We start from the raw sequence: 14,332 nt of genomic DNA on the forward strand, positions 1-14,332 counted from the left end.
CGCCACTGCATTCCAGCCTGGGAGACAGAGCAAGACTCTGTCTCAAAAAAAAAAAAAGAAAAGAAAGAAAAGTACCTTGAAATATAACCGGAGCATAGAAAAAATTTTTAGGGGAAGACTAATGTTACAAAGTGGTCTACTGCTTTGGGAAATATTGGTATTAAGGAAACCAAATCAAGCAATCATTTAAAAAAAGACGAGAGAAGAATCTGCCTTTCCCATCATACAGTATATTTGTATTCTAGCCATAATTTTGTAGGTATAAATCAGACTAACATAAATGGCACGCTGATAAGTAATCAATCACAGAATTAACCACATGCAGTATTCTAATATAAATGGTTACCTGAGAAGTCTGTCAGAAGTCTTGCTAGGACATGCTTTTTTACCAATTCAGTCTTGCTAAGGCTGGAAACAGCATCTACCCTAGAAGTTTCTCTGATAGTAGTGGGTTTTTGGGAAATCCCAAGATCGGATCCATTCTTGACATTATGTTCTAGGATGTCATATGATCTCTGTGGCCAAGATTCTGGAGCAAATGTGAAAGTTTGCTTCAGTACTTCTTCAGAAGGCAATTCTGCGTCATGCTGCGCAGAAGCTGATTTCTCAACCTGTCTTTCACCTAATTCTTTAAGAGCTTTAATTGTGAGCTGTTCTTGTTCTAAGTCAAGAGATGCTACTGGAGTACCCTGGGTAGGGAAAACACCTAGAGGCTCACTTCCATTTGTTTCTTTGCTTTGCTCACTGTATTTGCTTTCAATGCCTTTAATTTCAGAACAACTGGACTCACTTTCATGTAAGACTTCTACAGGAGGAGTTGTTTTAAAGTCTGTCATCTTCTCTGATATTGCATTAAAGGCATTTCCTTCACTATCTACTATTCCTTTATCTCTGGTTTCTGTAAAGGCTGCTATCAGGTCCTCTGGGGAGGAATCATCTATATGTTTAACATTTTTCCCATGTAATGACTCCAAGTAGGCAGACGTTGTCACATTTAATGAGAATTCTGTCTCATTAAAAACATTTGGAGACACTGTTGAAGGAAGTTTGGGGTTCTCAGTAGTAACAGGCTTTTCAGGAGCAACTTCACTCACATCTTCTAAGCAGACATTTATATTGGGTACTTCTGCTGCCACACTAGCTGGACTCCTTCCAAGAATATCAGGTTGCTCTTGATGCAGCTCAGAGTCACTGACCAACTCTTGAAAGTTTTTAGATGTTTTTTCTTCTCTCTTACAACTGGGAATCTCTTTGATTTCTCTTTCACCTGTTTTTACAACAGCACTTGGAATGGAAACAGGTTTTTCAGCTTGAATTTTCTTATTTTCAAACGATAGATCTGCTGTGATGTCCTCTATTACTGTGTCATCAGACTCGCCAGAACTATCAGCTTCTGTGATTTCTCCCAATGCAGAGCTCTGCCAGTTCATTTCATCTTTCAGGTGGTCATCAGGTAAAACCACTTTCATTGTGGCCACTCTAGAACCCAAAGCGTCACATTTCTCAGGTAGAAATCCAGGTAACTCTGCAAGTGTGTCACCCTGTTTCTGCATATTGCCTTGCACACCTTTGATACTGAATTCTTTTGTGGAATTGAAAGAGTCAGGTATAGGTTTTCCAGTGATAGCATTTTCTTGCAGGAGAGATGCTTCTGTCCAATCACCTGTTGATTTAGTGATGGGAGTGCTCCCATTAATAGAACATACAGGAATTTTCTGATGAGTGTTAACTTTAAGATTTACAACTGGAATTTCTGAATTATATTCACTCATGTCAAGTCCTGTAGTTTTTGTGATGCAGTCAGAAGATTTATCAGTCTGTTGTTTCACTTGGGGAACCAGATCCCAAGTCAGTATTTCGTTAGTAAAGTTATGCATATCATTCACGCATCTAGACACCTCTTCCAGTGCTGCATTTGTGTGTGAAAACTGCCTACTGAGCAATGCAGACATTTGGTAACGTCCTGCCTCTTTATTTCTCAGTGGAAAAAGCTTGTCATTAGTCTCTGAAATGTCTTCGGATGATTCTCTATCAGTGTGCACAGACCAGCTACCAAAATCATCTGTGCTCTCCTTATACGAGTCTTTAAATTCTTTGTCAAATGCTGCTTTGTCAATAATTACTTCAAATGGTGATTCAGGGGAATCCTTTTCAATAACACCATCTCCTGAAACTTTGGATGGGGACAAAGAGTATGTATAAATGCCTTCTACCTTAGAGTATTCAGTAGGTGGTTTCTGGGCTGTTAGCAGGGTGAATCTGTCATCAGCATCCAATGCAGTTTTAGCTTCCCTACTTGATACCTCATTTGGGTTCTTGGTCTCTTTATCTATTTGCTCTTCCACTTGACCAATTTTCTTTGAAAGCAAAGCAGGATGCTCTGGGAAACTGGCTGGAATAGAAGGACGGTCACAATGAACTTCTGCTGCAAGAGAAATTGGAGAGTCTGATATGTTGTTGCTGATCCCCTGAGGCTTTTCCACCTTTTTCATATCCAGAAGATCCAAGTGGTCTTTTCCTTCTTTGGCTAAAATAGGCTGGCTCCCTAACACATTGCTTTTTCCTCCATGTAGTATTGTAAGGCCATTGTTATGTATTTCAGAAGATGAAAGAAAGGAAGAAGTCATAATTTCTGAAGATGGCTCATCAGAACAAAGAGAGCTCAATCCCTCTATGATCAGAATTTCAAAGAAAATAATTGTTTTTACCAGGCACAATTACACATTAGCTAGCCAAGCCAAGCAGCATGCTTTTTATTTTTTAAATTACATAAATATATATATATATACACACACACAGGATGTATATATACACACATAAATATGTAACAAAACGATCAAGTTATCCTACAGGACATGCATAAAGCTGCCAACAGTGAAACAGAAAAGCCATATCATGCCACGAACTGCAAATAACAAAAAAATTTCCTAACAAATACTTTTTGGACTACTTTTCCATTGTAAAGAGAAAGCATAAAGAAGGGCAGAAAGACTGAGAAATCTTGGGAGGATTTTTATTATTTTGGTAGAGCTAATCAACAAAAGCAAAATAATTTATACAAAATAAATAACCTGATACTATAAAGAGTTGATAGACTTCAATCTGTAAGCTGAACAATTCAGAGCACAGACTGCCTCTATAAATCCACTATTACAGTCTCACAATCTGAGAAGGAAAAAAACAAGTGGCCAGACTTGTTTTTGATTTTTAGGAGATGCAGTAGACCCTCCCTGAACCTGAAAATGAGACTAGAATTATTCTATTCTATCCACAGGAAGAATCTGTCCCATGTACAAATAAATAGCTGTGATGTTCTAAACTAAAGGGTACTGAAAAAGGTGGACCCCCTCCAAAATCTTTTTTTTTTTTTTTTAAATACAGAGTCTTCTTTTTGTCGCCCAGGCTGGACTGCAATCGCATAATCTCAGCTCACTGCAACCTCCACCTCCCAGGTTCAAGTGATTCTCCTGCCTCAGTCTCTCAAGTAGCTGGGATTACAGGCAGGCACCATCAAGCCTGGCTAATTTTTGAATTTTTAGAAGAGACGGTGTTTCACCATGTTGGCCAGGCTGGTTTCAAACTCCCAACCACAAGTGATCCACCCGCCTTGGCCTCCCTAAGTGCTGGGATTACAGGCGTGAGCTGCCACGCATGGCCCCTCCAAAATCTCTTGTACTAACTTGTCATTGAAATCAATATTGTACTGTGCAAATAGATTTCTTTGGTTAAGACAGAGTTAACTGGGCCGGGCACAGTGGCTCACCTGAGGTCAGGAGTTCGAGACCAGCCTGACCAAAATGGTGAAACTTTGTCTCTAATAAAAATATAAAAAAATTAGCCAGGCGTAGTGGCAGGCACCTGTAATCCCACCTACTCAGGAGGCTGAGGCAGGAGAATCCTCTGAACCTGGGAGGCGGACACTGCAGTAAGCTGAGGTCGTGCCATTGTACCCCAGCCTGAGTAACAAGAGTGAAACTCCGTCTCAAAAAAAAAAAAAAAAAAAGTTAACTCCAGAATTACTTTTAAAATAGAAAATATCCTTCTCAAAGTAGTATGTTGTCTTATCAGTTAATAAGCCATCAATCTACCACGCTGTTTCCTAACTTCCTACTCTAACAAGTTTTTACTGGGGAAAAGGATCAAAACAAATATCCCAAGGGCTGGTGCTTTCTTACCTCACTTATTTGTTTGTATTTGAGACAGGGTCTTCCTCTGTCCTCCAGGCCAGAGTGCAAGCGGTGCAATTGTGGCTCAATGCAGCCTTGACCTCCTGGCCTCAAGCTATCCTCCCACCTCAGCCTCCCAAGTAGCTGGGACCACAGGCACATGCCACCACACCTGGCTGATTTTTAAACTTTCTACAGACATAGTGCCTCGCTACATTGCCAGGTTGGTCTCAAACTACTGGGCTCAAGCAACCTGTCCACCTTGGCCTCCCAAAGCACTGGGATTATAGGCATGAGCCATCAAGCCCAGCCCTGGGCACTGTCTTTCTTGCATACTGTTGTACCTTTGGAGCTGGAACAAAGTGGGTCTTAAATAAATAGCCCCAAATAAGTGAATCAAAGATTCAGCTTAGTCAGCTGAGACCTAAGTAGGCTCAGGACAGCAATGCCTTGAGCATGAATAACTGGGAAAATGTGACAGAGAAGTTCTTTTAGGATTATCTTTATTCAGCCTATGTTCCCTTTTTCATGTAAACATCCGAATACCAGATAAAAGCAAAATTATGACATCATTCAAAATTATTTTATTAAAGACAAAAATATTTTACTACAATACATAAAATTCCACTATTATAAAAATGTTTTGAAATGCCATATAAAGTTCCCCTACTTCAACACATCATGAAATCTGATGTAATAAGAGCTGAGCTTTAGAAATAGTATAACTGAAACCTGGTTATTAGAATAAAAAGCCTTTGTACATTAAGGAAAACGGTTAAAGCTTGGTGGCAAAGCTGTATTACCAAAACAAAACACTTGAAGTAAACTATAACTCATATGTAGTTCTAATTTAGTAAAATATGGTTTGCATCTGCCATTATATAGTATGGATATTCAGCATGACTAGATTAGGGCATAACAGAAATGAAGCCCAGCACTGTAGGTTAAAAGGTTCAAATATCTGAAGTGTAAAGTACTACAGATTACATTTAAATCAGAAATATTCCACAATCTGAGCCATGCATTGTTACTGAAGCTACTAGTCAGTGTTTCTACCAGAAAGCATTCAGTGAACTACGGTTATTGTAAAACTGTTTGGAAACCTCTCTCTTCAAACAACTCTGAGGTAAGTCAAACTGACTCCACCCCACAGGGAAAGTTCCGCTTATATGTTTTTTTATGTGTTTTTTGTGTGCTTTTTTAAGATAGAGTATAGTTCTGTCGCCCAGGCTGGAGTACAATGTTGTAATCTCGGCTCACTGCAACCTCCGTCTCCCAGATTCAAGCAATTTTCCTGCCTCAGCCTCCCGAGTAGCTGGGATTACAGGCGTGCACCACCACACCTGGCTGATTTTTTGTATTTTTAGTAGAGATGTGGTTTTACCACACTGCCCAGGCTGGTCTCGAACACCTGAGCTCAAGCAGTCTGCTCGACTCAGCCTCCCAAAGTACTAGGATTACAGGCATGAGCCACTGCGCCCAGCCAGCTTATGGAGATGGAGATTTCAGATGATTCAGATCTGTCATCTTACAGATGAAAGTCTACAAAATGAATTAGTAATAATTCAACAAGTATTTATTGAGTGCCTACCACGTGCCAGACATTGTTTTAGAAACTGGGCTTAAAGCAGTGAATAAAATAGAAAAAATTTCTTGCCTTTATGGAACTTACAACACAGAGGGGAAGGCAGACAATAGGCAAAATCAATAAGTAAAATGATGATGACAATGATATAGTGGTGATAGTGCTTGATTAAACTAAAAAGAAAGCAACCAAATTGAATGTTAACCAAAGAATATTCACATCACTGGGAAGAGCACAGTAAAACTGTCTATGCTTTCGCAGGACACAAACTGCTCAGTTTATCAGCTTTGCTTTTCTCTTAACTTCCTTGAACTTTTAGTACTCCAAAACTTTCAAGTTAGGTGTAGAATAATCTTAGGTAAAACTAAAGATAAAGTTAGAAGTCCTATTTTCAGAATACTAAGAAGTCCTCTACTGAGCACCATAATGGCCTGACAGACTTCAAACATTAAAGATTATTTAGGCTGGGTGTGGTAGCTCATGCCTGTATCTCAGAACTTTGGGAGGCAGAGGAGGGAAGACTGCTTGAGTCCAAGAGGTCAAGATCAGCCCGGGCAACATGGTGAGACCCTGCCCCTAAAAAAATAGAAAAATTAGCTGTGCATGGTGGCACGTGCCTGTAGTCCCAGTCACTTGGGAGGCTGGAGTGGGAGGACTGCTTGAGTTTGGGAGGTCAAAGCTGCAGTGAGCCACGGTCATGCCAGTGCACTCCAGCTTGGGTGACATGGAGAAAAAAAAGAAAAGAAAAGAAAAAGAAAAGGAAAAAAAAATTAAAGAAAAGGAAAAAAGAAAAAGAAAAAAGATTACTTAATATGACATGGTTACTAGATATATAAAAAAACCTCTAATAATGTTCCCTAATAAAAATGTTATAACTTACTATTTAGGGTGTATATTTTTTCTGGGGGCAAGCTCAGAGGGTAAACAGAGCTTAGTGCTGCCTTCATTTCTCAGTGATTGTGAGATGCAGGCGGTAATCATTATTGTCAGTCAAGCTTTCCCACGTGTAGAAAAATAAGGTAGCATCATCATCTGAGCTTTAATTTTAATTATTTTGTTTAGAATTTCAGCAAATGAAAAGACCATTTTTGGCTAGCTGAAACCCTGACAAATTTGGACAGAGCTGACCTGTACCAAGACAATGGGAAAAACTGGGCTGGAAGTAAAAAGTGTATAAAGGCATGAAAACATTAAATAGAATGAAGACCAAAAACTAATAAGCCTTTTAGAACAGCCCCGATAAGCAAAGACTCTTCCAATTGGTCAGCATGGCACTTGTAGTCACTGGTGTTGCCCAAGTCAGTACGTGGCAAAAGGACAGAAAAGTCCAGTGAATCTGAAGGCAGTTAACTCCTAAAACACTAAACACTGTAAAACTGTCTGGTGGAATAAATCTGGATTATTTTATGTCTCAGAAAATGTCTACCACCTTTCTTTTTTCAAAAGATTCATCCCTTCACATGCACTCCAAGAGCCTTTCAACATTACTGAAAACAAATTGCCATCAAAACTCTCATTATGAACACTTTCTAAATTAGTTCTTTGCTTTAATGGAATTTAATGTGGATATTCATTTTCAAGAGTTCTAATCACTTAAAAACATGGTACTACTCTAATTATTAACAAATAAGGTCATAGATCTAGTAGATTTACTAAAAAGGTAATCAGCTGGGTGTGGTGGCTCATGCCTGTAATCTGAGAAGCCAAGGTAGGGAGATGGCTTGACCCTAGGAGTTTGAGACCCATCTGGGCAACACAGTGCGACCCCATCTCTACAAAAAAATTAAACAATTAGCCAGGCATGGTGGCATGCACCTGTGGTCCTGACTACTTGGGAGGCTGAAGTGGGAGGACTGCTTGAGCCCAGGAGGTCGAGGCTGCAGTGAGCCATGCACTCCACCCTGGGTGACAGAGCAAGACCTTATCTCAAAAAAAGGGGGGTGGGTGAGAATCAATATATGGTAAGAGGTAAAAAATGTCATATCCCCACAACGATCATGAACATGTTCTCAAACTTATCAAGTACTCAGCTCCATGATTACTCATCTTCTTAAACTCTAAATACTCCACTGAGCTATATTATCTGAAACAAAGACTAGGAAATTAAGTTGGTAGTCATATTTTAAATTCTAAATTTTTAGACCCAAATAAATTTTTTTTTTTTTTTTTGAGATGGAATTTCACTGTTTTAGCCCAGGCTGGAGTGCAATGGTGTGATCTCGGATCACCGCAACCTCCGCCTCCTGCGTTCAAGCGATTCTCCTGCTTCAGCCTCTGGAGTAGCTGGGATTACAGGCATGCGCCACCATGCCCAGCTAATTTTGTATTTTTAGTAGAAACGGGGTTTCTCCATGTTGGTCAGGCTGGTTCGGAACTCCCGACCTCAGATCTGCCCACCTTGGCCTCTCAAAGTGCTGGGATTACAGGCATAAACCACCATGCCCGGCCAAAAAATTCTTTTTTTTTTTTTTTTTTTTGAGACGGAGTCTCGCTCTGTCGCCCAGGCTGGAGTTCAGTGGCGCGATCTCGGCTCACTGCAAGCTCCGCCTCCCGGGTTCCCGCCATTCTCCTGCCTCAGCCTCCCGAGTAGCTGGGACTACAGGCGCCCACCACCTCGCCCGGCTAATTTTTTGTATTTTTAGTAGAGATGGGGTTTCACCATGTTAGCCAGGATGGTCTCGATCTCCTGACCTCGTGATCCGCCCGTCTCGGCCTCCCAAAGTGCTGGGATTACAGGCTTGAGCCACTGCGCCCGGCCTAAAAAATTCTTATTAAAAAATTCGAAGTCAGCCAGGTACAGTGGCTGACGCCTGTAATCCCAGCACTTTGGGGGCCAAGCTGGGCAGATCACGAGGTCAGGAGTTCGAGACCAGCCTGACCAACATAGAGAGCCCCATCTCTACTAAAAATAGAAAAAATTAGCAGAGTGTGGTGGCGCATGCCTATAATCCCAGCTACTCAGGAGGCTGGGGCAGGAGAATCGCTTGAACCCAGGAGGTGGAGGTTGCAGTGAGCCAAGATCACGCCATTGCATTCCAGCCCAGGCAACAGTGTGAGACTCCATCTCAAAAAAAAAAAAAAAAAAAAAAAAAAATCGAAGTCCTTTCATCACAATTACTAATTGTGTGGCCCTGAGTAAACTGCTTAATCCCATCTCATCAAAATCTCATCAAAATGGGAAAATTAAAGCACCTAACTTTAGAACTGCTGCGAGGATTAAATGAGTTATTACATGTTCACAGCAGTATCTACCACTTAGTAAATCCCCATAAATGTCCCCAAACACCACATTCTCAAAAAACTCTCGACATAGAGACTCCAGACCATATGCCTTTTTATTAGGTGAGAGAAAAGGCATATTGGCAAATTGTAACCACCTTCATCTGGTATAATATAATACAGAAAATCCTCATGTAGAGCTTTAGACACTTTCCCTTCTACCATTCACATATTAAGGGAAATAATTCAAAGAGCTTTCATTTACTTCAAAATCTTGGGTGATGCAACGTCTGAATATGTTGCATCACCCAAGATTTTGGTACAAACCAAACGCCTATGGCATCCCAAGAATTATGCTAGGTTCTATGCAGATAAAGATGTTTGAGAGCCCAGCCTGGCATGGCGGCTCATGCCTATAATCTCAACACCAAAGTGCTCAGGTGGGAGGATTGCTTGAGCCCAGAAGTTAGACGAGCCTGGCCAAAATGTTGAGACAGACCCCTTCTCTATAGAAAATTTTAGGGCCTGTTGCAGTGGCTCACGACTGTAATCCCAGCACTTTGGGAGGCTGAGGCGGGCAGATCACCCGAGGTTGAGAGCTTGAGACCAGCCTGACCAACATGGAGAAACCCCATCTCTACTAAAAATACAAAATTAGCCGGGAATGGTCGCACATGCCTGTAATTCCAGCTACTCAGGAGGCTGAGGCAGGAGAATCACTTGAACCTGGGTGTGAGCCGAGATTGGGCCATCACACTCCAGCCTGGGCAACAAGAACGAAAACTCTGTCTCAGAGTTTTAATTTTTTTCGAAAAAAAAATTTTTTTTTTTTTAATTAGCTTGGTGTGGTGGCACATGCCTGTGGTTCCAGCTACTCAGGAAGATAGGTGGGAGGATCGCTTGAGCCTGGGAAGTCGAGACTGCAGTGAGCCCTAACTGACCCACAGAATTCAGCCTGGGCAACAGAGTGAGACCCCGTCTCAAAAAAAAACAAAAAACAAAAAACAAAAAAACCCAAAAAACAAAACCAAAAACCCCACAAGAGAACTCAACATATAAGAAATTCTAAGCCAACATTGAAAGATAACTAACTTTTCCTTTTTTTGAAACAGTCTCAGTCTCACTCTGTCAACCAGGCTGGAGTGCAGTGGCCTGAACTCAGCTCACTGCAACCTCCACCTCCCCAGTTCAAGTGATTCCCCTGCCCCAGCCTCCCGAGTAGCTGGGACTACAGGCACACACCACCATGCCCAGCTAATTTTTGTATTTTTAGTGGAGATGGGGTTTTGCCATGTCAGCCAGGCTTGTCTCAAACTCCTGACCTCAAGGGATCCACCACACCCAGCCAGTAAATTTTCCTGAACAAAATGTTTCGCAAATGATCTTTACCACTAACAGGGTCAAAGTATATTTTAGTTCAATGTACAAACAGTTGAACAATTTAATAACCAAGCACAGAGACAGCCTTTGGCACAATTTTTCATAATCCCTCTCAAACTTAAGAGTAACTACTAGTTCTCCATGGGGTGCATCTCTGATTTACTGCCTCTGTCCTTCCTAAAGAGGACAGAGCTCAGGAATCTGTATTACAAGGTTCCCAGGCAACAAACTTGGTTTCAGAATCACAGCCTTAATACATCTGGTATGTGTTGGAAGGGCAGAAAGATAAGGGCCATACTTCAGAGCTCTAGTCCCATAAAATCCCACAGGAGGAGCCACTCTCATGGCTTCTCCTCACATAGATGGGCTTGAACTCGGCACAACTTAAGAGTAGCAAGGCATGCAGCAGGAGTGGTCTTCCCTTGCCTAAACACTTCCATATACTAATTCTAAAGTATAGTAATTCTGCATTTTTATTGGAATAAGGAAAAAACCACATCTGACTAGAAAATCTGGTATGGGAATTGAGGCAGAAATTTCTCTCTTTTATGCCCAGAGTATTTTATCCTTCAGAGCAAGATGGGGAGTTTAAAACAACATGATAAAAAAGAAAGAAAGAAATTAAATATATACCTGTCACATGATCCCAAAATTCTGACAGGTGTTTTCCCAGAGGAAGTAACAACATGATCAAAAAAAAAAAAAAACTACAATGTCTAAGACTGGGCACAGTGGTGGCCGCCTGTAGTCCCAGCTACTCAGGAGGCTGAGGTGGGAAGATTGCTTGAGTCCAGGAGTTTGACACCATCCTGGGAAACACAGTGAGACCACATCTCTTAAAAAACAAACAAAGAAACAACCAACAAAAAGTACTTATGAGTAAATACATTTGAATTGAAAATCCTTCATATACTATTTATTCTGCTTCTTTTTCCTCAAAGTGTCTCTTAGATAAAGATTCAGTACTCATCTACTCAAGTACTTACAACTTCATTACTAAAAACAAAATGTGATCTATAATTAAGGAATAAGGAATGTTATATCCTGTATCAAAGAGTTCTTCCTAAAAAGAGTAAATAGTTTAAAATTAGGTTATAGTTACCATGTTGTTAATTACCTGTTCACCTAAGAAATTCATTACTTTTTACTAAAAGGATATCTATAACATGGAATCACTATATACATCAGTGAACAATGGGTGCCAGCCTGTAGTAGCCACTAACTTACTTTTTCACATCCATACTATGCATATTCATTTGAGGGAGGTTTGAAATATTCAGCTATAGGTTTTCCTACACTTGAATTTTCTCATGTTCACAAAACAAGAAGACAAATTCGTGCAAAACAGTATCAACAACTTTCAGCCACAGCATCAAAATAGGAAGTTAGCCAGCAGACACTCTGCAGCCAAGCTAGATCCTAAACAAAAAGTCTCTTTTACACAAAGAAAAATGTTTTTCTTTTGTTTTGTTTTTGTTCTGTTTTTTTTAAAAAAGGCTGTAACTGGCAAATTTATTTTTTTCCTCAATGCTTGCCCCCAAGTTCAGGGTTGTAACTTCCTATTCCAGATGCCTACTGCATTAGTCAAATTGAATGCAAGCGTTCATTAATGCAAATGTGCTTCCAATGCGGCATGGTGGATGGATCCTCTCTTTCCAATCATCTCATTTTCACCTACTTTTCTTCCAATGCTTTCTAAAGAAACAGTATTTTCCAGCTTCCACTCTTATCAAAGGTTTTGAAAAGTCAAACAAAATTTCAGTCTGATTTTGTTTTTGTTGGAGGGAGCATATACCCCAGATGATACTAAATTATATCACTAATAGCGTTAATATGGTCAAAACAATAGTATCTACCTCTTCTGCTGTCATGATTTTAATATTAACTTCAAAATGCCATCTCTAAAAAGCAGTCAAACCCTAAAATATAGCTAGTTTATCTGATCATCTTTATTACAGGTACAGCAGTTATGACCATGGCTTTGGCATCCTCCATCTATCACTTACTTGCTGTGTTACCTTGAGCAAGTGATTTCACCATTTTCAAGTCATTTCAATTGGTAAAAGAGCCACACCCTTCCCTTCATAGAACTGCTTATGAAGATTAAATGAGATGATTCATTTAAAGTTTACTGGGCATAGTAAAAGTTCAATAAAAATTAGCCACATACTACATCTATACTTCTGTGAATATCTTCATATGTTTTTATGAAGTACAGGAAAACATTAAAATGTAATCCACTATTTTGAAACTCTCAGGGATTAGGCTGAAATATAATGTTGCTTCATGGAAAAAGGAAGCCATAAGCAAAAGACTGCAAGGACTACTCAGGGGTACTCCATTGACATTCTAATTAGAAATCTATTCATATCAAAAGTTTAACTTCCTAGCTTATGTAGCTATATTCTCAAAGCACTACAACTTAGTAAATATCACAAAATGTACTTTAAAAAACTTTAACTGCCTTTTACTCAGTGTGAACAGGATAAAAAAAATCATGTCATTCTTAAATCTTAAAAAGTCCTATTTAGCCCAGGTATGGTGGCTCATGCCTGTAATCCCAGCACTTTGGGAAGCTGAGGTGGGAGGGCCGCTTGTGCTCAGGAGTTCAGCCTGGGCAACCTAGTGAGACCTTGTCTCTATTTTTCTTTTTTTTTTTGAAGTCCTATTATTACTACATATTGCTCAACATGATTGGAGTATATAAAAATAGCCACAATTTCCCTAAGGCTAGATAGCTAAGGTATATGAAGCCAAAGAAATTAGTTGGGTTAGTGTCAGTGATGGACTCAAGGTGCATGCTGGTGGCAGTAGTCACTTTCAAAGGCCTGTGTGGAAGTGGACTGTTCTCAGAGCCCTCATCTCCCACCCAGGGTTTTAATATAGTTAACCAACTATATCAACAGCTTCCTCTTCCCTTATTTTCACTAAGGCAGACTGGAAGCTACCAGTCTTGGCTACCCTAGAAAACACTTAATCATCTGCCAAGGTGTTCCCTCAAACAACTGAACAGACTAACCTCTAGACCATCAATGACGTAGGGCCCCACTGGGCTACTTTTCCATCATGTGTTTTGTTTATTTGTTTGTTGCAGGAGAAAATGCTACTAATAGAGGTTAAATGAAACCCATTCGAGGATAGGGCATTCTTTTTGTTTTGTATTGTTTTTGAGATGGAGTTTTGCTCTTTCGTCCAGGCTGGAGTGCAATGGCGCCATCTTGGATCACAGCAACCTTTGTCTCCCAGGTTCAAGTGATTCTCTTGCCTCAGCCTCCCGAGTAGCTGGTATTATAGGTGCCTGCAACCACACCCGGCTAATTTTTGTATTTTCAGTAGAGATGGGGTTTCGCCATGTTGGCCAGGCTGGCCTTGAACTCCTGACATCAGGTGACCCGCCTGCCTTGGCCTCCTAAAGTGCTAGGATTACAGGTGTGAGCCACCGCGACCAGCCGGATAGGGCATTCTTAATTACCTTTTTACAATAACGCTATTCTCAATCTACACTGGTCAAAAAAAATTTTTTGTAAGCAAAAAGGAAGAGTAAGTATATGCTGTCTTACAAATTCTAATACACATTGTGAAACTGAAGCCTATTTAAACATTCATTTTTAATTTAAATCCTTTTAATTTACCTCCCTTCTACTTGAGTGCACATGTAATTTCTGTTAACCAGGGATTAAAATAATTTTTTAAGCTATGACAGTTATCTTTTCAACATGTCATACATTAGGTATGTTAGCCATGGGTTACATGGGTTACACTGTTACACCGTTTAGAGTATCAACTATCCCTTTTCTTTTTATTTATTTATTTAGACGGAGTCTTGCTCTGTTGCCCAGGCTGGAGTGCAGTGGCGCGATCTTGGCTCACTGCAAGCTCCGCCTTCTGGGTTCACACCATTCTCCTGCCTCAGCCTCCTGAGTAGCTGGGACTACAGGCGCCCGCCACCATGCCCGGCTAATTTTTTGTATTTTTAGTAGAG

General features: G+C 40.4%; 1 protein-coding gene across 6 annotated transcripts in view; it reads right to left on the reverse strand.

Annotated features, from left to right (window-relative positions):
* Nucleotides 1-14,332, reverse strand: part of RTN3 (reticulon 3) — an 87,037-nt gene that overhangs the window by 49,602 nt on the left and 23,103 nt on the right. For 2 of the 6 annotated variants that reach the window (XM_011942623.1, XM_011942624.1), the window contains one exon: nt 347-2,671. The exons of 3 other annotated variants lie outside the window; for them this stretch is intronic. In XM_011942623.1, the coding sequence (XP_011798013.1) occupies nt 347-2,671 (2,325 nt within the window). The remainder of the gene's footprint in view (nt 1-346; nt 2,672-14,332) is intronic. One more of the 6 variants, XM_011942625.1, reaches the window with a different exon arrangement.

This window comes from Colobus angolensis, unplaced genomic scaffold (genome assembly GCF_000951035.1).
Source record: "Colobus angolensis palliatus isolate OR3802 unplaced genomic scaffold, Cang.pa_1.0 Scaffold21, whole genome shotgun sequence".
NCBI classification, from domain to species: domain Eukaryota; kingdom Metazoa; phylum Chordata; class Mammalia; order Primates; family Cercopithecidae; genus Colobus; species Colobus angolensis.